The following is a 22,213-nucleotide window of genomic DNA, read 5'->3' on the forward strand; positions in this document are numbered from 1 at the left end:
GAAGCAGAGAAATACAGGGGCATGTGGCATTAATGATGAGCCAGGAATCAGAACAGGACCGTGCCATTCTTTGTTGCTCTCAGGAAGTCTTCTACAAAAATATTTGGTTGGAAGGTCCTCCCCTGGATTTATCAATCTAGTGTGAGGCGTCACTTATGCTGAATTACTTGCTTATATTCTTGAAATCAATAATCTTGTTACTCAAATTATACAACAAACCCACTTTCCTAACAGATATCACCTGAAGGTTATGGGTTACAATTTTCTAAATTTTAGTTGCATCCAGGTGTGGGTTCCTATTACCTTCCTGCTGGTTTGCTGTGGGTGCATAACAATGATTTGCATGTGCATGTAAACACGGCTTCCATGCATGATTCCATCCATGATTTTGCTTTCATGCATGCGCAGAGAGACCATTTTCCTTCTGCGCATCTCAGAGAGCAAAAATCACAGCAAAAACTAGGGGGGGGGGAGATGTTGCTGCGCACAGACCAGCAAATACAACACTAGAGCCGTTGCGTGCAAATTGCACAATCGGGGGGCCATTACCAGAGTGGCACACCTGGGAGCACTGGTAGAAACCCACCTCTGGTTGTATCAGAACATTGTCTTAAGTCTACAAATCTGCCTTCTGAGTGAATGTAACTGCTAGAATTGTAGTCATGTGACTCTTATTTAAATATCTGCAACTACTGATTAAACTGATTGGGTGTGTAAAACATTATGATAAGTGAGAGGGTTATTAATTAAACTGGGGATTCAGTGCATAGTTCTTTTTATGGTATCTGATTTTTTTTTTCTCATTTAGCTATAATTAAATATGGAGAATTCCACTGCACGGCACAGTGGCCTAAAGGTGCAGACTCTCACCTCACACTCAGGAGGTTGAGAGTTCAATTCTAGGTAAAGAGACACATGTCTTTCTATTTGGGCACAAAGAGAAAATATCTGCTGCGAACTCTGCATAAGCATCAGGAAGAGCATGTTTAATGGATTTGTTTTAAATTGGCTTAGTTTTAATCTTCGATTTCTGTTTTATTAGATAGATAGATAGATAGATAGATAGATAGATAGATAGATAGATAGATAGATAGATAGATAGATAGATAGATAGATAGATAGATAGATAGATAGATAGATAGATAGATAGATAGATAGATAGAGATAGATAGATAGATAGATAGATAGATAGATAGATAGATAGATAGATAGATAGATAGATAGATAGATAGATAGATAGATAGATAGATAGATAGATAGATAGATAGATAGATAGATAGATAGATAGATAGATAGAGATAGATAGATAGATAGATAGATAGATAGATAGATAGATAGATAGATAGATAGATAGATAGATAGATAGATAGATAGATAGATAGATAGATAGATAGATAGATAGATAGATAGATAGATAGAGATAGATAGATAGATAGATAGATAGATAGATAGATAGATAGATAGATAGATAGATAGATAGATAGATAGATAGATAGATAGATAGATAGATAGATAGATAGATAGATAGATAGATAGATAGATAGATAGATAGATAGATAGATAGATAGAGATAGATAGATAGATAGATAGATAGATAGATAGATAGATAGATAGATAGAGATAGATAGATAGATAGATAGATAGATAGATAGATAGATAGATAGATAGATAGATAGATAGATAGATGATAGATAGATAGATAGATAGATAGATGATTGATAGATAGATAGATAGATAGATAGATGATAGATAGATAGATACATAGATAGATAGATGATAGATAGATAGATAGATAGATAGATAGATAGATAGATAGATAGATAGATGATTGATTTATAGATAGATAGATAGATAGAGATAGATAGATAGATGATAGATAGATAGATAGATAGATAGATGATTGATAGATAGATAGATAGATAGATAGATAGATAGATAGATGATAGATAGATAGATAGATGATTGATTTATAGATAGATAGATAGATAGATAGATAGATGATAGATAGATAGATAGATAGATAGATAGATAGATAGATAGATAGATAGATAGATAGTGTTAACTAGCAAGTAAACACTCAGCTCTCTTGAGTTGCCTAGACTCCACCCTGATACAAGGGATTACAGAGTCGTTAAAAAAAGGAAGGAAAATACGAAAAAACCCATAACTAAACTGAAATAACTCTGGCTTTCTTTACTTACCTCACTTACGTATCCTGAAGTTCTTTTTGCTGTTTCTGCATCCAAAGATCCAAAAGGTATCCAACCACATCCTTTCATCCAACTATTGTAATCCGCTTTATATTCATTCTGGAAAAGACCATAATGAGTTTAAAAATGGGAGATTCTTGCCCTCAGATTCATATGACATTTTATCTGAGCTGTCCTATATGCGGATGGAACGTTCTTTAAAAAGTTAGCCAAGATAAACTATAATTCATTGATTAAAACTAGGATGATAACGTAATTGCCAAAAACAAAATGATTACATTATTCCAAAACTGGTGCAATGTGCTTCATTAAATAGTAGCACTACCTAAATGAAATGTTTCTTTTTAAAGAAACACATCCTGGGATAAGAAAATTTCTGAATAATCACTAGAAGTTGAACTCAGTTTGAAAGCAACATTTGGCTTTACGTAATAGTTAAAATTTTATAGATGGGCAGGAATAATATAATAGTTGTAGAAGCTCTCTGTATTCCAGATTACCCTTTGCAAACAATAGGATATTGCAAATACATATCTCTGCTATACAGACAAGCTACAAAAACATTTTATAGTTTTAAACCTTTCTTTGATTCTATTTTATATCCCAAGTAACATTTATTGAAAATTATACTAAAAGCAAGTTTGTAAAATCAACTATTGCGTTCAGTTCAAATCAAACACACAATCAAACTGATCTGAGTTTCTGAACTTCTTCAGAAAAATTGCTTCACTGTATGCACAGAATATTCATAATCACTGAGCTGATTCAAATACACTTAATTTGTCTAAGTGATTCAACCTGAATAATCTAACTGATTTAAAAAGTCAATTTGATTTGGACATTTCACTGAATAGCATTTGAATCAAATCTTTGTACTGTACAGTCCTAAATAGCAGCTAGCTATTATTCTTTTCAGTCTTTAAATCTATTCTCTTTTTCACAAATACCAGTCTATATTGTAATGTTTTAAAGCATCCTTCCCTAATGGATACAGGTCAGCATATTTTGAAAACAGCTGGTGGCCACCTTTAGTTTTAAAGTTAGATATGCTGAACAGATGTCTGGGACTGATATTTCCAACAAACTTGGAGATCAGCAATTAGGGAAGGCCAAAACAGACAATCCTCAGTTGGGTTTCTTCCTGCCCCAGTTGTCAAAAGGCTTATTCCAGAGCCATGGTGGCACAATGGTTAGAATGCAGTACTGCAGGCTACTTCTGCTGCCTGCTGGCTGCCTGTAATTTGGCAGTTCAAATCTCACCAGGCTCAAGGTTGACTCAGCCTTCCATCCTTCCGAGGTGGGTAAAATGAGGACCAAGATTGTTGGGGGCAACATGCTGACTCTGTAAACCACTTAGAGAGGGGTGTAAAGCACTGTAAAGCAATATATTAAAGTCCTATTGCTAGTCCATAGCTATAGCTATGGAAATACACTGCCAACTCTCTTTTCTATATGAAGTATTCTACAGCTCAACAATGCTAGGTTTCAACAAGCATTGCTACTTACATCACTTAGTATAGCATTAGCCTTCTTGGCCAGTTCCACATTAATACTATCGGGAGGATAGGAGTAATTATGGATGCGATGCCTGTAGTCTGTATCACTGACGATCGCCTGGGCTTTCTTTGCTTGTACAACGGGAATCATATCCAGTGGTGCTGTGTATTGGGTCTTTGATGCTTCATAACCTTTTTTATACAGCAGCTATGACACAATTAATACAAGTCATTAACCATTTGAAGTTTGAAAAAAGGAACCCCAGATCTTTTTAAAACATGGGTGATAATCCCTCTACAATATCCAGTCAGTGAGTATGTTAAAAGCAGGCACAGCTTATTTAAATAATCCTTTTTTTCTACAACATGGGAAGGTCTTCTTAAATGACTACAGTCATATGCAAGAAGTAGACAAGGTTGGGATTATGCTGACTGTCAAATAAACCAATGTCAATAGGTTTATGCACTTCTGAATATATGTCTGACGTATGCTAAAAATGTGGCGCATCAACTGATAACCTAATACAGTATTCATTTACTTTTTGTAGTTCATAAGCATTCAGGTTAATAGCCCAAGTATTATTTTTATTAACATTTGCGTTTCCTCAAAGGGCATATTAATATTCCCCACTCAGATTTAACACTCTGGACTTGCTCATTGTGGGTTTTTTTTCAAAATTAGAGATCAATAGTTCTTCACTAAGAATTCACTGAATGTAAACTTCACCTAAAGGGAAATACCATCTGCAAATGGTTTTATATCTAGATAAATCAACTTTTTTCAGAGAATTCAGCATATCATCAACAAATCACATATCTGTATACGTGTACTTACATCACTCTGTTGCTTGCCCACTTTTTGACAATGTATCATTTTGGGATCATCTTCAATACTCAGAGCTCCAATTAACTTGCCTTTGCTCTTTTCATAACCCTTTTTGTATTCAACCTGTATGGGCACAAGACAATAATGTACTTTGATATTCTAAAAACCTGGTTGCAAATGTAAATCAATCCACGATCTACCTTAATTTCTATGTAACACTTACATCACTTGTAATTTTTTGCTTGGCTTTTGCAGCTAGAATTGGAATGGCATCCATCTTGATATCAAATTTTTTTGCTTTTGATTGATCCCAATCATACGTATACCAATTCTAACCCAAGGAAGAAGAGAAAAATATATGAACAAGTCATAAAATCCAAAATGTATTGCATATAATCCATATATTTATCTTAGGAAGTGCATAACCCTATAACTGTATACAGTGTTCCCTCAATTTTCGCGGGTTCAAACTTTGCGAAAAGTCTATACCACGGTTTTTCAAAAATATTAATTAAAAAATACTCCATGGGTTTTTCCCCTATACCACGGTTTTTCCCACCTGATGACGTCATATGTCATTGCCAAACTTTTGTTTGCTTTTAATAAATATTTTTTTTAATAAACTTTAATAAATAAACAAGGTGAGTAATAATCTAAATGGTTGCTAAGGGAATGGGAAATTGCAATTTAGGGGTTTAAAGTGCTAAGGGAAGGCTTGTGATACTGTTCATAGCCAAAAATACTGTATTTACTTCTGCATCTCTACTTTGCGGAAATTCGACTTTCGCAGGCAGTCTCGGAATGCATCCCCCGCAAAAATCGAGGGAACACTGTAACTATTTCAATGTGCACGTTATTATGAGTAGACTAACAGAAAACCAGACTAGAACAACAAATAGAATACCGTATTTTCAGAGTATAAGATGCACCTTTTTATTCCCCAAAAGAGGGTGAAAACTTGAGTACGTCTTATACACCAAATGTAGCCCCACCCAGCCATCTCCACCTTTTGGCCTTTGTATCCCAGCAATTTGCCTCATTGTAGCAAACAGTGCAGAGCCTGATTAGCACAAGCAACTGATTATCAGCCTCGCGACCAGCAGCTGATAGAGGCTGCAGGCAGGCCCATGTGCTAAAATGAAAGTGAAACTAAGCTGCAAGGAGGCAAATTGCTGGGAGGTAGAGGGAGAATTATATTTTTGTGCTAATCAAACTGTGCTGAAAATGGCTGTTTGTTGTTTCTGCTAGGAGGTAAGTCAATAACTATAAATGCCTACAGAATATTCAAATTATTAGGCATTTTTTAAAGACTGCTTATTATTATTCTAGATAACTTAACAAAATGAAGAAGCTTTTTAAAATAAATGCTTGATCTGAAGAGGTCCAGTGCTTTTTTGTATTCTTTTAAATAGCAGAGAATAACTATACTTCCAAAAAGCCACATCAATTTTAATAGGATCTGTACAAGTATAATCTGAAATGTAGCAGAGTCCTGTTTAATATTAAGATAAGGCAACTGAGTTAGTCAGGTTTGGAATAGATCTATTTAAATAATCAGGATGAGTTAGTTTGATTACATTCAAGAAAACTTTCTGGCATTAACATACTGCCATAATGTACATTTCTCCTATTCTTTGCTATTTCTATGGGTCAGGTACACATGCCCCAAAATATACAGCAAACAGTGTATATCATCTCTAGTGTTTGCTGGTTGCTGGGAGGCTGAGGCAGATTTTTTCCCCTTGTTTTTCTCCCCAAAACTAAGGCGTGTCTTATACTCCGAAAAATATGGTAATCTTTTTTAGCCAATCTTTTGAGCTACAATATTTCAAGCTCTTTAACATCCACTCAGTAAATATGTAGAATTTGTATAAAGTAAACTCTTAATGAGGTTAACATTACTTTATATTGCAAGGGTTGTCAAAGACATGTTCCAAATAATGGTAAGATCTAATTTCAGAACATCAGCCAAGAATGAATCTCTTTGTTGTATTCCATGTACCCTAAAGAATCTTTCTTTAAAGCTGGAAAACAGTGATGTCTGTAGAACAAATGGGGTTTTTATATCCATAGTAAATAATTAAACATTTATTAAATAAGGTCATTTCCTTTATTGGTTTTTCAAGTGAATCTCTGTCCATGAAGAACATAAGAACACACACATGCACACTAATATTTGCTGTAATTTCTTGGACTTCTTAGCCTCTTAGAACTTTAACACCCTCTTTCCCTAGCATATTTCTTCTTGCCAATTTGATAATTTTCCTTTCTCCTTTCTTCATTGCCATCTGTTCATCATTCTTCCTTTTCAGCATGGCTATCAAACACATGGCCCCGTGGGCCGGATGCATCACACGCTGGCCACAGCCACACCCGGTTTAGCAAAGGGGGAAAAAATCATGAGAAAATCTTAATTCATCATTGGCTTTTGCCCAAAGCTGACATCACTCACCAAACTAACTATAGGTGATGACAACTGATTATGAAGAAAATCTAAGTGATGATCTAAATTCTCTGCCTCTAAACAAGGGGTGTCAAACTCAAGGCCTGGATCTGGCCCATGGAGTGCTTAGATCTGGCCTGTGGGGCCACCCTGGAAACAGAAGATGACCAGCCTGCGGTGCCTCTGCCAGTGAAAATAGAGCTCAAGAGGGCCACATTAGGCCTCTTGAGCTTCACTTTCACTGGCAGAGGATTGCAGGAAGCCATCACAGGCAAAAATGGAGCTCGTCAGCCCATTTTCACTGTCAGAGTGCTCAGGCCACCACAACTGCCCCTGGCGTGAGTGATGTTGAGTTGGCCACATCCCCTGGCCCCCACAAGGTCAAACACAACCCTGATATAGCACTCAATGAAATCAAGTTTGACACCACTGCTTTAAAACTAATCTCCCTCACAGGTGGTACCTGACAATCAAATATGTCCTGTTTTATGCCTTATTATCTTCACTGTCATGAGTAGCATTGTGATATTGCTTGTTTTTTTAGCTGTGAAAGTATCATTCAAAAGATTCTTACATCACTGATGTTGTAAGCATTGACTTTGGATTGGAGGAATAAGGGAGCATCTGGAGGGAGAGAACATCTGTTTGTCTCAGCTTCATGTTTGGCTTTGTAGTTCAACTGAAATATAAAAAGAAAATCATATAAAAAGTTATCATTTGGAGGACAGAAATTAAGCATGCTAACATAGGCTGTTAATGCCTAAACAAAATAAGAGGAAAATCCAAACCATTTAAAGAAAAAAAATGTGATATCTTGGTGCTCATCTTTAATTCGTTTTGGGAGAAGTGTTGAGTACCAAAAATGATTTTTTTTTCCTATATGGATTAATGTAGTGAGTCCCAAGGCAGCCAACACTGACAAGTTCTAGCTTGTACATTGAGTACTAAATAAATGATGAGTGCAGGGACAAAATTTTCATGTCAAAATACATTGAGTACCAAATTTGATAGGATTCAAAGCAGTAGAGCACCAAAGTACCACCGTACTTTAATAACCATCACAAAAGAAAGGCATGGTATAAATCAAGTAAATAAATATGTTTACATTGTTCAGTTAATTCAGGAAAGGCTGTATTGATGTCAGTCAACATAAACATATGACTGGACTTTTCTTTCATGAACACAACAATAACAGATCCCCATCTCTTTCATAACCATGGGTGGCATTTGGACTGGTTTGGGCAAACCGGATGCTAATTTTACATCTGGTTCACTGAACTGGTAGTTGCAAGAACTGGCTGGCCTCGCCCACCCCGCCGCTCCCAGAAGTCTCCATGTGGCCTGTTGTGGATGCCAGGTAAGTGCAGGGCTCACATAGAGGCTCTGGAAGGGTAAAAAACAGGCCTCCCAGAAGTTCCATAAGTCTGGAAACAGGCTCATTTCTGGCTCAGGGATGACATTTTCGCCCTCCCAGAGGCTCAAGGAAAACCTCTGGAGCCTGGGAAGGATGAAAAACAGACCTGCTGGAAATTCCACAAGTCCAGAAATGGGCCCTTTTCCAGCCTCCACATGGCCTCCAGAGCCCAGAGGAGACAGTTTTCACCCTCCCGGAGGCTTGAGCAAAGCCTCCAGAGCCTTGGAAGTGTGAAAATGACACACAACCCCACCATGGTGCAAAGAGGTCCAGTAGACCATGCCCAGCATGGCCACATCCAGCCAGCAATCAGGCAGAGAACTGGTTACTAAAAAGTTTGAATCCCACTCTTGTAAATACATATTTTGAAAATTAAAAATAGGAAGCATTACCTCATAGCAATGTCAAAAATAGATCTCATGTGTTAAAGCAACATTAGCAACCTATATGCTCCTATTGATTGATTACAAGCTCAGTCCTTGTTTCCCCAATGATATTGCTACTTGTTTCATTGACTCCAGTATGAAATATGTACAAAAATATACACGTTTGGAAATAAAATATTCCAAGGAATACTGAACTATTCCGTTATTCTTTTTAACTACTATGGATCTGGTTATTGCAAGGATGATCCAAAAAGTTTCCAGAAGGAAATCTTCTGGAACAAGAAGTAATTTGTGATATTCCCAGCATAATCCAGCCTTACATTTCCATAAAAGTTACATTGAGTTTTGGATTACCCTCAGGATGGCTGGATTGGTATGGTCTAGAACAGACCTGGTCATCCAGCCTTTTGTCTGTCCCTGTTCAGACTACGAAGATTGTTTTTATTTTGAAGGTGACTATTTCTTTTCCAATTTAATACTCATAGGATTGGATTTACATGCTGTTTTTGTTACTGTTGTTAGCCTCCCCGAGTCTGCGGAGAGGGGCAGCATACAAATCCAATAAATAAATAAATAAAATAAAATAAATTACCAGACTCCATAGTGTCATCCCCAAACACCCAACACTTTACCCTTAGATTATCTACAGTTGACCTATCCAGTAAGGGGCGGGTACAAGTGCACTAGAGTGCCTTCCGTCCCCTGTCCTATTGCTCTCCTATATCTCCTATTCCTTTCTTCTATTCCTATATCTCTTCTTCTATTCTTTCATTGATATGTTCAATTACTATACCTTCTTTTCTATTCTTTCTTAGATATATTTTACTATGAGTATCTCCTCTATAACCTTCATCATGTATTTTACTATATGTATATAGATATATATCCACTAAAACCCTCGTTGTGTATTGGACAAAATAAATGAATAAACAAACAAACAAACAAATAAATTTACATATGTGTGTGCCTACATCTCTACACATCTTCATGGCCTTAGTTTTTCAGCACTCCACAACAATCCCCTTTGTTCATGTGGGAAAATTAATTGCCCACCCTTGATCCAGAGAATAATGAGGCTTCTGACATTCTACAAAATGTTATGTTCCTCGCACGGTATGTTTTAAAAATTCAGCAGTCGGGTAATAAAGCTACAACTTCATGAATAGAAACCCATTACTAGAAGAAAAAGCATTGACAAAATAGGGCCAGATGGGACTTTGTCAGAGTTGCTAGGTTACTTACATCACTCAGCTGCTTGGAATTAATTTGTGCTTGTTTCATAACCAGTGAGTCGGTCACAGGGGTAAATTTGATCTCACCAGGATGTTTCTTGTATGCATGCTAGACAAATGAGGAAACAAAAGGTAATTGCATTTACATTTTAGCATATATCAAATTACAGTTCTAATTTTCAATATCTACAGAAAAATATTAATATATTAAGCTGCCTAGGTTCGAATCCTAGAAGGGCATGACTTGGCTGATGAAATCTAAAAAGCTTGAAATAGATCTATACCCGTCTTCCTTTATTTCTTTATCAGTTGTTTGCAAGTTTGGAAAATATGGTTTGGTGTCTGGATGTCCCCTGGAGTGGGGCTCAAAAGACAAAAGGGAGCAGTGAGTGAGCTCCCATATTTGGGTAGGCTGGGTGACTCAATAGAAAAACATGTAATCTTTGCCTGGCTCAGCTGATAAAAGGGAGTAGAGCCTGTGGCTTAGAGGCATACCCAAATATGGGAGGGAGTTCACTTGCAAAGAACTGTCAATATTTGTTGTATTTCTTTCCTGCTGCAAACAATAGAGGCTTGTGGTAGGGCTACACTCATAAAACATGGATATAAAACAAGGAATAACAAAAAAGTAAATACAAAATAGAAATATGAATACAGTGTTCCCTCGATTTTCGCAGGTTCGAACTTCGCAAAAAGTCTATACCACGGTTTTTCAAAAATATTAATTAAAAAAATACTTTGCAGGTTTTTCCTCTATACCATGGTTTTTCCCGCCCAATGACGTCATATGTCATCACCAAACATTCATCTGCCTTTAATAAATATTTTTTTAAAACTTTAATAATTAAACATAGTGAGTAATAATCTAAATGGTTGCTAAGGAAATGGGAAACTGTAATTTAGGGGTTTAAAGTGTTAAGGGAAGGCTTGTGATACTGTTCATAGCCAAAAATAGTGTATTTACTTCCGCATCTCTACGCAGAAATTCAACTTTCACGGGCGGTCTTGGAACGCATCCCCCACGAAAATCGAGGGAACACTGTAAATGCCAAAATAGTAAATAACCACTAATAAAAACTAAGGTAAAAGGCAATCATCAGATGGGAAGAGAAGTCAAGAAGGCGGACAAGCAATGGCCATAAAGGGTTCCTCCAAAAGTAAAAGAGGTTTTTTTAACCTTGTATTTTTAACCCATGCCTGACTTTTAAAAATTCACATGTATTGGAGAGGCTACCAATCTGTTCTAGCTACATTGTAATAATACTGTCAGGATTCCAAGTAACATACCCACAGCAAAACTCCGAGGCAGATAGATTCCTCAAAGAATAGTTTTATTGGATATGTCATATTGGCACAGGCTGGTGAAAACAACTTTAAACATTTCTGTGGTTTTTCACCTAATTAAAAGTAGAAGTTTTTTACTTTCTCAAAACAGTCAGTCACCAGGTCCAATCAGGATGCAGTCCAGTTGCTAGGTGACCTCAGTCCCCTCCTTCCAAGCACCTGCTAGAATGTCCTTGGTTCTCAAGGGAAGATATTTTGTTTTGGCTACAAACCCCAGCTATCTCTACTGCCCCCTCCCTATCCTTTTGCTCCAGTTGTGAAACCTCAAAATGGCCTCAATCAGGTCAGCTTCAGGGTTGACAAATAAACACAAGCCAGGATTTTTTAAAATGTTGTAACAGTTCTGTGGTTTCTTAAATTCTGATTTGGCATCATATGTGACCTTAAATGAAAACATTGTGGCTCTTTCAGCATTATGTCTAGGTTGTTTAAGAAAAATAATGAATTCCATTCTAATTCCATTCAAGAAAACTGTGGATGGATGTCTGCAGGAATGTGGAATAAGAACCCTCGCATCCATAATCAGCCATGAGTCACAACCCATCCAAGAAAACATATATTAGCATTGTAATATTAAAGTTTACCTTTTAAAAATCTCTTTTTTTAAAGACTCTGGACTACTGTACATACATATATAAAATCTGACAGCAACAATGACTTACATCTTTGCACACGTCCAGCTTCTTGATGGCTTCGTATTCTTGAGTTATGGTTTGAGGGAAATAGCATTTAGCCTTCTCATCTTCGTAGTCTGCCTTATAGTTTTTCTAGAGAACCATCGGATAACATCATAAACAGTAAGAACAGTAAGCATCGGGCCAGAATACCTACGGGACCACCTTCTGCCGCATGAATCCCAGCGACCAGTCAGGTCCCACAGAGTTGGCTTTTTCTAGGTCCCGTCAACTAGACAATGTGGGTTGGTGGGTCGTAGGGGAAAAGCCTTCTCTGGAATCAACTCCCCCCAGAGATCGTATGCCCCCACCCTCCTTGTCTTCCGCAAGAGTCTTAAGGCTCATTTATGCCGTCAGGCTTGGGGCTATTAGATTCTTGCCCCCTGACCAATGAATGTGCTGAGAGAAAGTTGATTGAATGGGAATGACTGCTTTTTATGGCTTGGATTTTTAGATTTTATATTTAATTAATTAGATCTAGAATGTTATGCATTGTTTTATTATATGTTGTAAGCCGTCCCGAGTCCTCAGAGAGGGGCGGCATAGAAGCCCAATGACTAAATAAATAAACAAACAAATAAACTGAACAAAAAACCAGAAAAAAATAGAGGAAAATATGTACAATTCATACTCACATCACTCTTCATAGCTTCAATCTTCATGCAATGCGCTTGATAGGGGTCTTCAAAAGTGCCTATGTAGCGGCCCAAGACTTTGGTAACATAAGGCTCCTTGTATTTCACCTGCGGAGAAACACAGTTCACAAGTTGCAGAAAACCAAACAAGACTATGACTGGAGCAGAAGCAAAGGAAAAAATTCCACCACGCTTACCCCACTGAAGTTCTTAAGAACACTGTCCACCTGATACTGTGGAGTCTCACAATAGTTAATGCTTACTCCTTTTGCTTTTTCATATGGTTCCTTATATAGTCTCTGCAAGAGTGGGAGGGAAATGGAGAAAGGGTTATAGGAGATGATGTTGCAAACATTGTTCTTTCTTATGTCTGCCTGCCTTCCCACTTACACATTTCTGTTTCCCTTTCATCCTGAAATATACATTGCAATGCATTCCAAAAGATTCCATCCAAATTTATATTCTGAATCCATGATTGGGAGGGAAACACAAGTACATATTTTAATTTATTTTTGCATATATTTGTAAACCCCCCCCTCCCCAACTGAAATAATTTGATTCTGGACAGCACACAACCAAAGGAAGACTAACCGAAAAAAATAACTGTAAGAAAGAAAGCTTAGTACATAAAATATAAAATAACAACAAAATATTTTTAAAAACCAACCCAAAGGGAACTGTGCACTAATCACCTTGGGGGAGGGGGTGTATGTAATCTGGATTAAATCCATGATTTGTATGGTCAAATAGGTTAATTCCAACAATGGCCTGAAGTAGTTTGTGAGAAATCTATCATAAATTCTAATGGAAACATTGACTGTACTTTAAGCCAGTTTAACAATGGTTGCTATTAATGGTCCATTTGGACATCTTTCCAATACAGATATCCCATTTAGGTCATTGATGATTTAACATGTTGATGTTCATGAATTAATAGCAATAGTATTTGGATTATAAACCGTTTCACAGTGCTTTACAGGCCTCTCTAAGTGGTTTACAGAGTCGGCACATTGCCCCCAACAATCTGGGTCCTCATTTTACCAATCTCAGAAGGATGGAAGGCTGAGTCAACCTTGAACCTGGTGAGATTCGAACTGCCAAATTACAGGCAGGCAGCTGTCAGCAGAAAGAGCCTATTAACTATACATTATATAAATATGCATTACAAAACTGGAAGTTCCCAAATTTGATATAGTCATATGTTAGTAAATTATTGAAGGTGTCTACTATTAAAATACTAAGAGATGCAGATTATAATTTTCACATATGATTTGGGAATTATTTCGCTATTAATTTTTCTTGCTTTATAGCTCTAGAAGACAGGGAACCAAAAAAAAGGGTTGTGCCACACACCCCATTTTATCATATTTTGGGCTTACTTACATCATTTTGCAGTTTGCCTACTTTCAGCGAATGTAAGATCTTGGGATCATCTTCGACACACAAAGCTCCAATCAACTTCCCTTTGCCCTTTTCATAGCCTTTCTTGTACTCAACCTACAGGAGATATTGGAATAAAATATTTTCATGGGCTAAAACTTTGCATGCAAATTGAAAGCTAAGTGGTACTATTCTATGCCATACTTACATCGCTTGCAATTTTTTGTTTTGCTTTAGCAGCCAGAATTGGGATGGCATCTACTTTGATATCAAACTTATTTGCTTTCGATTGATCCCAATCATACTTGTACCAATTCTGACCAAGAAAGAAGAGGAAAACAAGGTGGATCAATCTGACCTAAGAATCTGGAGGATATGTCTTTTTTAAAAAAAATCAAAAAACCTATCTCAATTTGATTCATATTGAAAATATTCTTCAAGATAAGGGCAACAATTGTCATTTCTAATCAACTGAACAATAAATTCTAACCCTCTTTGTACTTCAATAAAATACTATGAAGAAATAGAATCGTCTTTGGAACTTTCACAAAGTGAGTCCATTGTAAGATAGATTTATATGCATAATCTATTCCATATTAATGAGACAGATTTAGAATATTTCTTTCTTTCTTTCTATCTACCTACCTACCTACCTATCTATCTATCTATCTATCTACCTACCTACCTTCCTACTTACCTACCTACCTACCTATCTATCTATCTACATATCTATCTATCTATCTATCTATCTATCTATCTATCTATCTATCTATCTATCTATCTATCTCCAAGGGTATGAATATAAATAAATAGAGACACTTAAGGAAAATGCATACCTTCATATAATGATTCTTTTGTTATAGATACATCTGCTCAAATATAACTATTACTTTGCTGTCCTTCACTTCCCATTCCTACTTATAACCCAGACTCATGTTCTAAGTACTTGTGAGATCCTTAGAATCCAACTTCCTTCTTCTACATCATTTCTGTTTCTATTGTTTCTCCTGCCAAACATGTACAATACATTCCTAAACCTATTGATAAATTCTGCTTTCCCTCTTCCTTCTTATGTCATCATATTGTTCTCTCCTTTTATTTCATCCTCTACCAATAAATCCTGGTCTGTTTGTTGTTTTAAATATAGCTAATTAGATTGGTTCTTTTCAAACTTGATGTCCTTGTCCATGCTGACTGGATTACAAGAGTCTGTCCAATGTATTCAAAGAACATTCAACAAGGCTTATTCGCTGTCTGCCTAACAGACATCTCATTGCAAATATTTCAGATTCATGACCTATTATCATAGTAGCAATAATATTATTTATTAAGAAATTGAGTTGGAAGAACAGTTGTCCATTACACTCACATCACTGATATTATAAGCATTAACTCTGGACTGGAGAAACAAAGGAGCATCTGGAGGTATAGAACATCTGAATTTTTCAGCCTCGTGTTTAGCTTTGTAGTTTGTCTGAAATATAGAATGAACAAATAGTTGTATATAAATGACTAACACACATGCTGTTCACTATGGGAAGAATTATTTCTCCTATGGCTACAGAGATTTTTGTAACCTTGATAACTATTGATCAAATCATCAATGCTTTGCTCCAGTGCCCAAACTAAATGTTTTCCTAGAAGGAGGACTACTTTGTCCAAATGATGAACCTTCTAAAGGAGCAGATAAGACAGAATTGTGGTGCCCATGCCGTACCAATTATTCCCCTAAACCGGTGATTCCCAAAATGGGGCTCACGCCCCATGGGAGGGGATTAGATTTTTAATAGGAGCAATTGGAACCTTATTTAAACCAAGTTAATGGCCTTTTAGGATTCCTACACATTCACTTTTTGAATAATAAGAATTATATGTCACAGGGGTGGGGGACATCAGAATTTTAGCGATACTTAGGTGGGACATGGCCAAAAAGAGCTTGGGAACCACTGCCTTAAACCAATAGCTTTCTTAATACCAATCTCCTTTCCTGGCAAATATCTTTCAAATCTAAAAAAAAATATTACTTTCCAATCTCATATGAGCCACATATCTGCCTGAGACCAAATGCTTTCTTAGCAACAGAATTGATACAAGATTTTCAATAGGTCTGTTGATGGAGAGAGCTATAAAATGGTAACCCCAGTGCTTATTCAGAAAAGTTCAGACAACCATGGTAATTTTGTGGTGTGCCTGAGAGTTAACTTTGAAGATTAGTTAATAACAGACATTTGTATAACTAATATGACCCAGAAAATGGCTCATTTGGCAATGTGGAGAGGAATGGGAGGAATTCCTCAACAAGAAGATATAAAAATATGTTTCTGAGCAACTGCTTCAATTTGTTTTCAACAGTGTTGCCACAAAATTTCTCACTTTCCAAATGGAGAGTTTTGTTATTGCAATGTGAAGTGTCTGCAAGTCCCAACTAAAAGCTATGCTGTCTGTCAGACAATTTAGCAGAAAATGTAAGATCACACAACGCCTGTCCCTTTCCAGGTTGCTTACATCACTCAGCTGCTTGGAATTAATCTGCGCTTGTAGCAAAACTGGAGAATCTGATACTGAAGAAAACTTCAGCTGGTCAGGATGCTTTTTGTAGGCAGACTAGAAAAAGAATAAAATAAAAACCAACCACAATTACTTTTCAGGAAAGATCAGACTTACATTTTTCTACCTCATGATATGTTTTACAACATCCTGCTCTGCTTTTATCATCCATGCATCCATTCAGAAAAAATATAGATGGGAAAGTCAGCATTTATATTGACAATATTTACTTTATGATGTTAAGATTCAGTTCTTGTACCATCAATAATACGTCAGATATTTTCATATATATTTTTATTTCATTTATTATTTTAAGAATATCCTGACATAATACACCGCTGAGATTCTTTTCCTTTTCAGTTCTGAAGCACATAAAAAAAATTGACCTCACTAAAACAATGACTTACGTCTTTGCATATGTCCAGCTTCTTCATGGCTTCATATTCTTGAGTTATAGTTTGAGGGAAATAACACTTAGCCTTGTCCTCTTCATAGTCTGCTTTATAGTTTTTCTAGAGAAACCATTAGAGTTCAATAAGTACCATGAACTGAATAAGTGGTGGACAGGGGACAAGAAATAGGCACTATTCATACTCACATCACTCTTCATAGCTTCAATCTTCATGCAATGCACTTGATAGGGGTCCTCAACGGTGCCTATGTACCGGCCCAAGACATCATTTACATAAGGCTCCTTATATTTCACCTGTGGAGAAAAAACACTCACACATTGTAGCAAAGATAATCCCCACTCAGTTAAAGGCCTTGGTATACTAATAACAAAAGATATAAGTGCCAAAGCCCACTGCAACAATATAGCCAAGAAGGCTTCAAGAGTTGTAAACCTAATCCTATGTAGCTTCTGCTCTGGCAATCTCACACTACTTACCAGAGTTTACAAAACTTTTCCCAGACCCATCCTCGAATACAGCTCATCTGTTTGGAACCCATATCGCATCTCAGACATTAACACCCTTGAAAATGTCCAAAGATACTTCACCAGAAGAGCCCTTCACTCCTCCATTCGAAACAGAATACCCTACGAGACTAGACTTTCAATCCTGGGCCTAGAAAGTTTAGAACTAAGATGCCTTAAACAAGATCTAAGTATTGCCCACAAGATCATATGCTGCAACGTCCTGCCTGTCGGCGACTACTTCAGCTTCAACCACAACAACACAAGAGCACACAACAGATTTAAACTTAATATTAACCGCTCCAAACTTGACTGTAAAAAATATGACTTCAGTAACCGAGTTGTTGAAGCGTGGAACTCATTACCGGACTCCATAGTGTCATCCCCAAACCCCCAACACTTTACCCTTAGATTACCTACAGTTGACCTATCTAGATTCCTAAGAGGTCAGTAAGGGGCGAGTACAAGTGCACTAGAGTGCCTTCCATTCCCTGTCCTATTGCTCTCCTATATCTCCTATTCCTTTCTTCTATTCCTATATCTCTTCTTCTATTCTTTCATTGATATGTTCTATTACTATACCTTCTTTTCTATTATTTCTTAGATATATTTTACTATGAATATCTCCTCTATAACGTTCATCGTGTATTTTACTATGTGTATATATATAGATATATACCCACTAAAACACTCATTGTGTATTGGACAAAATAAATAAATAAAATAAAGCAAACAAGACTATGCCTGGAGCAGAAACAAAGGAGAAATCTCCACCACACTTACCCCACTAAATTTCTTAAGAGTGTGGTCCACCTGATACTGTGGAGTCTCACAGTAGTTAATGCTTACTCCTTTTGCTTTTTCATATGGTTCCTTATATAGTCTCTGCAAGAGTGAAAAAGAAAGGAGAAAGAGTGTTATAGGAAGTCAGATGGAAAATGTCATTTCTGAATTGATAATTAGAATGGACACATAAGAACTACCTTCCTGGCTTAATTCCAGGGTATAGATTAGCAAAGATTTTCTCTCCAAGGGTAGCAAGGCAGGTGTTTACGGAAAACCCAAATTAGGTTATAAATTAAATGGCAAGGATACTTCATATCAATTGACAATAGCTATTAATGTTCTGTGTAGGCAGATTTCTGATATGGATGTTCCATTTAGTTCATTCATGATTGGAAATGTTGATGTTCATGATTATTTTCATTAGACAACTGACTACTTAACTTGACTCTGAATAAATTAGGATAATTGCGAATTAAATAAATATATATATTATAAAACTGAAAGTTTTTGCATTTGAGAGTCATAAAGATATTAACAAATTACTGAAGATGAGTATGGTATGTGTGCTCTTTACTGGCTACTATTAAAATAGTATTAGATGCAGATTATAATTTTCAAAAAATAATGTGAGAATTCTTATATCACTATTCATTTTTCTTACTTTCTTCTAGAATACAGGGAGCAAAAAAGGGGGGCTATGGTGGTATATCATCACAAAGATTTTAATAGGCCACACATTCCATTTTCACTTTATTTTTAATTTTGCATTACTTACGTCACTTTGCAGTTTGCCTACTTTCAGCGAATGTAAGATCTTGGGATCATCTTTGACACTCAAAGCTCCAATCAGCTTCCCTTTGCTCTTTTCATAGCCTTTTTTGTACTCAACCTACAGGGGATATTGGAATAAAACACTTGTATAAGCTACAAACTTTGCATGCAAATTGAAAGCTAAGTATTACTACTCTGTGCCATACTTACATCGCTCGCAATTTTTTGTTTTGCTTTAGCAGCCAGAATCGGGATGGCATCTATTTTGATATCAAACTTCTTTGCTTTTGATTGATCCCAGTCATATTTATACCAGTTCTAACCAAGAGAGAAGAAGAAAACCTGAACTAGAAATCAGGAGGATAAACCTCAAAATACAAACATTAGCAGTAGAAGATACTCTTATCTGTAACCATACCCCAGTTTTATTGACAAAATGAAAATATTCTTCAAGTTGAGAGCAAAAATTTCTACCCAACTAAAATATAAATTCTAACATTATGTGCCACCATGAAATATTATTAAATATATAATCATTTTTTTAAATTTAGAACTTGTAAAAAAGCTTCTTGTGAGATGAACAGTACACAATATGAAAATACATGATGTAACCAATCTATCCTCTGCACAGTGGACTGCTACGAGCCAGAACACTAAATTGCGCTCGCCACTGTTGTGGTTGACTCTGGCCCAGCTCCTGCCCCAAGGAATGTGGAGGTGGATGCAGGGGAAACATCAACATGTCATAGGCCTGTTTTATTGCTGACAGAGTCAGGTAGTGCAGTTTCCTCGGACGAAGAAGAAGGTGGGGGTGACTTGGAAGAGGGGGGCTTGGCACACAGCCCAGGAAGCCAATCTCCATTATCTTCGGTCGGTTCGGATGAGGAAGTGTTAGACCCACGCAGGCGCAGAATTATGCATAGAAGAGACCAACTGAGGAAATATTACAGGAGATAAGAGAGGCCACCTGTATTTGGGTGGGGCTCCAGCAATTAGAGCTGCTGATATAAATAGCAGCATGCTGGCTTGACCATTGTGGAAGATTATCTGATCGTTGTTTCTTCAGGACCGTGCCTTGCTGTTCCCGTTGATTTTTCACGACTTTGAAACCAAAGCAGAGCAAAGTGTGTGTGTCTCACTTCGTGGAAGAAGGAGGGCTGTGACGTTTCTTCACAGCTGCTAGCTAAGTACTTAAGGACTGATTAAGGGGATTATACAGCCTACAAGGTTGTTTTGGGGTGAGTGCTCTTTGCAATACAAAAAGGGTGCTTTGTTTCTTTTGAATTTTGTGATAAAGAACATTGTTTTTGAACTTTCAAGTGTGTGTGTGTCTGAAATTTTTACCCTTAAATTTTCAGGAGACTCATACCATAGAGCCCGGCAGAACAGCCACCACGGCTCGTAAGTGCTTGCAGGGCTAGCGCAATTTTGATTCTGCACCTGTGGAGGTAGCAAAATCGCACACGGAGCCGCAGGTGCGCCCATGTTTCGGTGAGGGTTTTTTGCTTCCACGCATGCAGGTGCAGAAGCAAAATTGTGCTGACCCTGCAAGCACTTACGAGCCGACGCAGTGAGTGCAATTTAGCATTCCAGCTCATAGCCCACCACAGCCTGTGTAGTAATTGAACATAAAGACTGAATGCATTCACCTAATCAAGTTTTTTTATCAGGGCCTGATCCTTGCCTCAAAACCAAGCTAATCACATAACCACAAAACCAAGCTACTCAACCATGCACCTTCCATAATATTCTCAACACCTGGTTTTAAATCTACTTTTCCAATCGACCTGTACCTGTTTTCCAGTCAACCTCTCTCCGTTTCTAAAAGATCTGTAAGGGGTGTGAATAAGTGTACCACTGTACCTAACGTTCTTTCCTATTGTCCTATTTTATTGTTACTTTTTATTTATGTTTACATAAACTACTACTATCCTATACATGTTTGACAAATAAATAAATAAAATAAAAGTAAAGTGGTGCTAAGTCTGCAAAACTTGATTATACTCTTTCTCTATCATTCCTACTATCTTTTTTCCTTTTTTCTGACCCATGTAGTCTTTCCTAAATATTTGTTGAGATGTTTAATTTTCTTTTTTTTAACCATACATCATGATGTCAACATACTCTATTCTTCTTCCCCAAGAATAAATAAGCTTCGGACTCTTTTCTCTTTGGTTCTAAAATTAAGTTAGGAGTTTGTTTCCAGATTAATGTCCCTGCTCATTCTGACTATGGGTTATGAAAGATGCCCAGTATTTTTGGGAGGCATTCATCTAGTCTTACACCTTGCTTACCTGATTGGCATCACACTGCAATGTTCTAGATTCATGCCCTATTATCCTAGTAGCAATAGTAAGATTTCACGTAAGTCAAAACTTAAATTATATATTGTATCACTTGAATTGCAAAACTATCCTACAGAAGTCTTATACTTACATCACTGATGTTATAAGCATTGACTCTGGACTGAAGGAAAAGAGGGGCATCAGGAGGTATGGAACATTTGTCTTTTTCAGCCTCATGTTTGGCTTTGTAGTTCATCTGAAATTCAGAATGGGTTAATGAGGATTTTAAAAGCAACATATAAAAATGTCATGCAAACATGCTGTTCAGAAGATAGGTAGATCATTTCTCAATAGTGTGCCACTTATGTATCTATGTATCCTCCTCACCTTTCACAAGGGTCTTAAGACTCATCTATGCCGCCAGGTTTGGGGCGATTAGACTCTAGCCTCCTGGCCAACAAATGTTACATATGGTTGTTGTTTGATTGGGTATGATTGTTTTTTTTAAAAAAAAGAATACTGAGTTTTATAGACTAGGACACTTACTTTTTAAAAATTAATTGGATTTAGATAATTATATTGTATTGTTCTTTTTTATGTCTACGGAGAGGGGCGGCATACAAATCTAATAATAATAATAATAATAATAATTATTATTATTATTATTTATTTATTTATTATTTAGATTTGTATGCCGCCCCTCTCCGCAAACTCGGGGTGGCTCACAACAAAGTGAAACAATAATAATAATAATAATAATAATAATAATAATAATAATAATAATAATAAGTGTTGTAAGCTGCCCCAAGTCCTCGGAGAGGGGCAGCATAGAAAGCCAATTAATTAATTAATTAATTGATTGGTTGGT

General features: G+C 36.7%; 1 protein-coding gene across 1 annotated transcript in view; it reads right to left on the reverse strand.

Annotated features, from left to right (window-relative positions):
- Positions 1-22,213, reverse strand: part of NEB (nebulin) — a 244,026-nt gene that overhangs the window by 182,445 nt on the left and 39,368 nt on the right. Inside the window, exons 17-28 of the mRNA XM_070737126.1 lie at positions 21,497-21,601; positions 19,271-19,378; positions 19,065-19,178; positions 18,287-18,388; positions 17,186-17,293; positions 16,995-17,099; positions 16,546-16,644; positions 15,410-15,514; positions 14,249-14,356; positions 4,542-4,655; positions 3,717-3,914; positions 2,202-2,309 (exon numbers count right to left, since the gene is read on the reverse strand). Of these exons, the coding sequence (XP_070593227.1) occupies positions 2,202-2,309; positions 3,717-3,914; positions 4,542-4,655; positions 14,249-14,356; positions 15,410-15,514; positions 16,546-16,644; positions 16,995-17,099; positions 17,186-17,293; positions 18,287-18,388; positions 19,065-19,178; positions 19,271-19,378; positions 21,497-21,601 (1,374 nt within the window). The remainder of the gene's footprint in view (positions 1-2,201; positions 2,310-3,716; positions 3,915-4,541; positions 4,656-14,248; positions 14,357-15,409; positions 15,515-16,545; positions 16,645-16,994; positions 17,100-17,185; positions 17,294-18,286; positions 18,389-19,064; positions 19,179-19,270; positions 19,379-21,496; positions 21,602-22,213) is intronic.

The sequence above is a fragment of the Erythrolamprus reginae genome, chromosome 1, assembly GCF_031021105.1.
Source record: "Erythrolamprus reginae isolate rEryReg1 chromosome 1, rEryReg1.hap1, whole genome shotgun sequence".
In the NCBI taxonomy this organism is placed as follows: domain Eukaryota; kingdom Metazoa; phylum Chordata; class Lepidosauria; order Squamata; family Dipsadidae; genus Erythrolamprus; species Erythrolamprus reginae.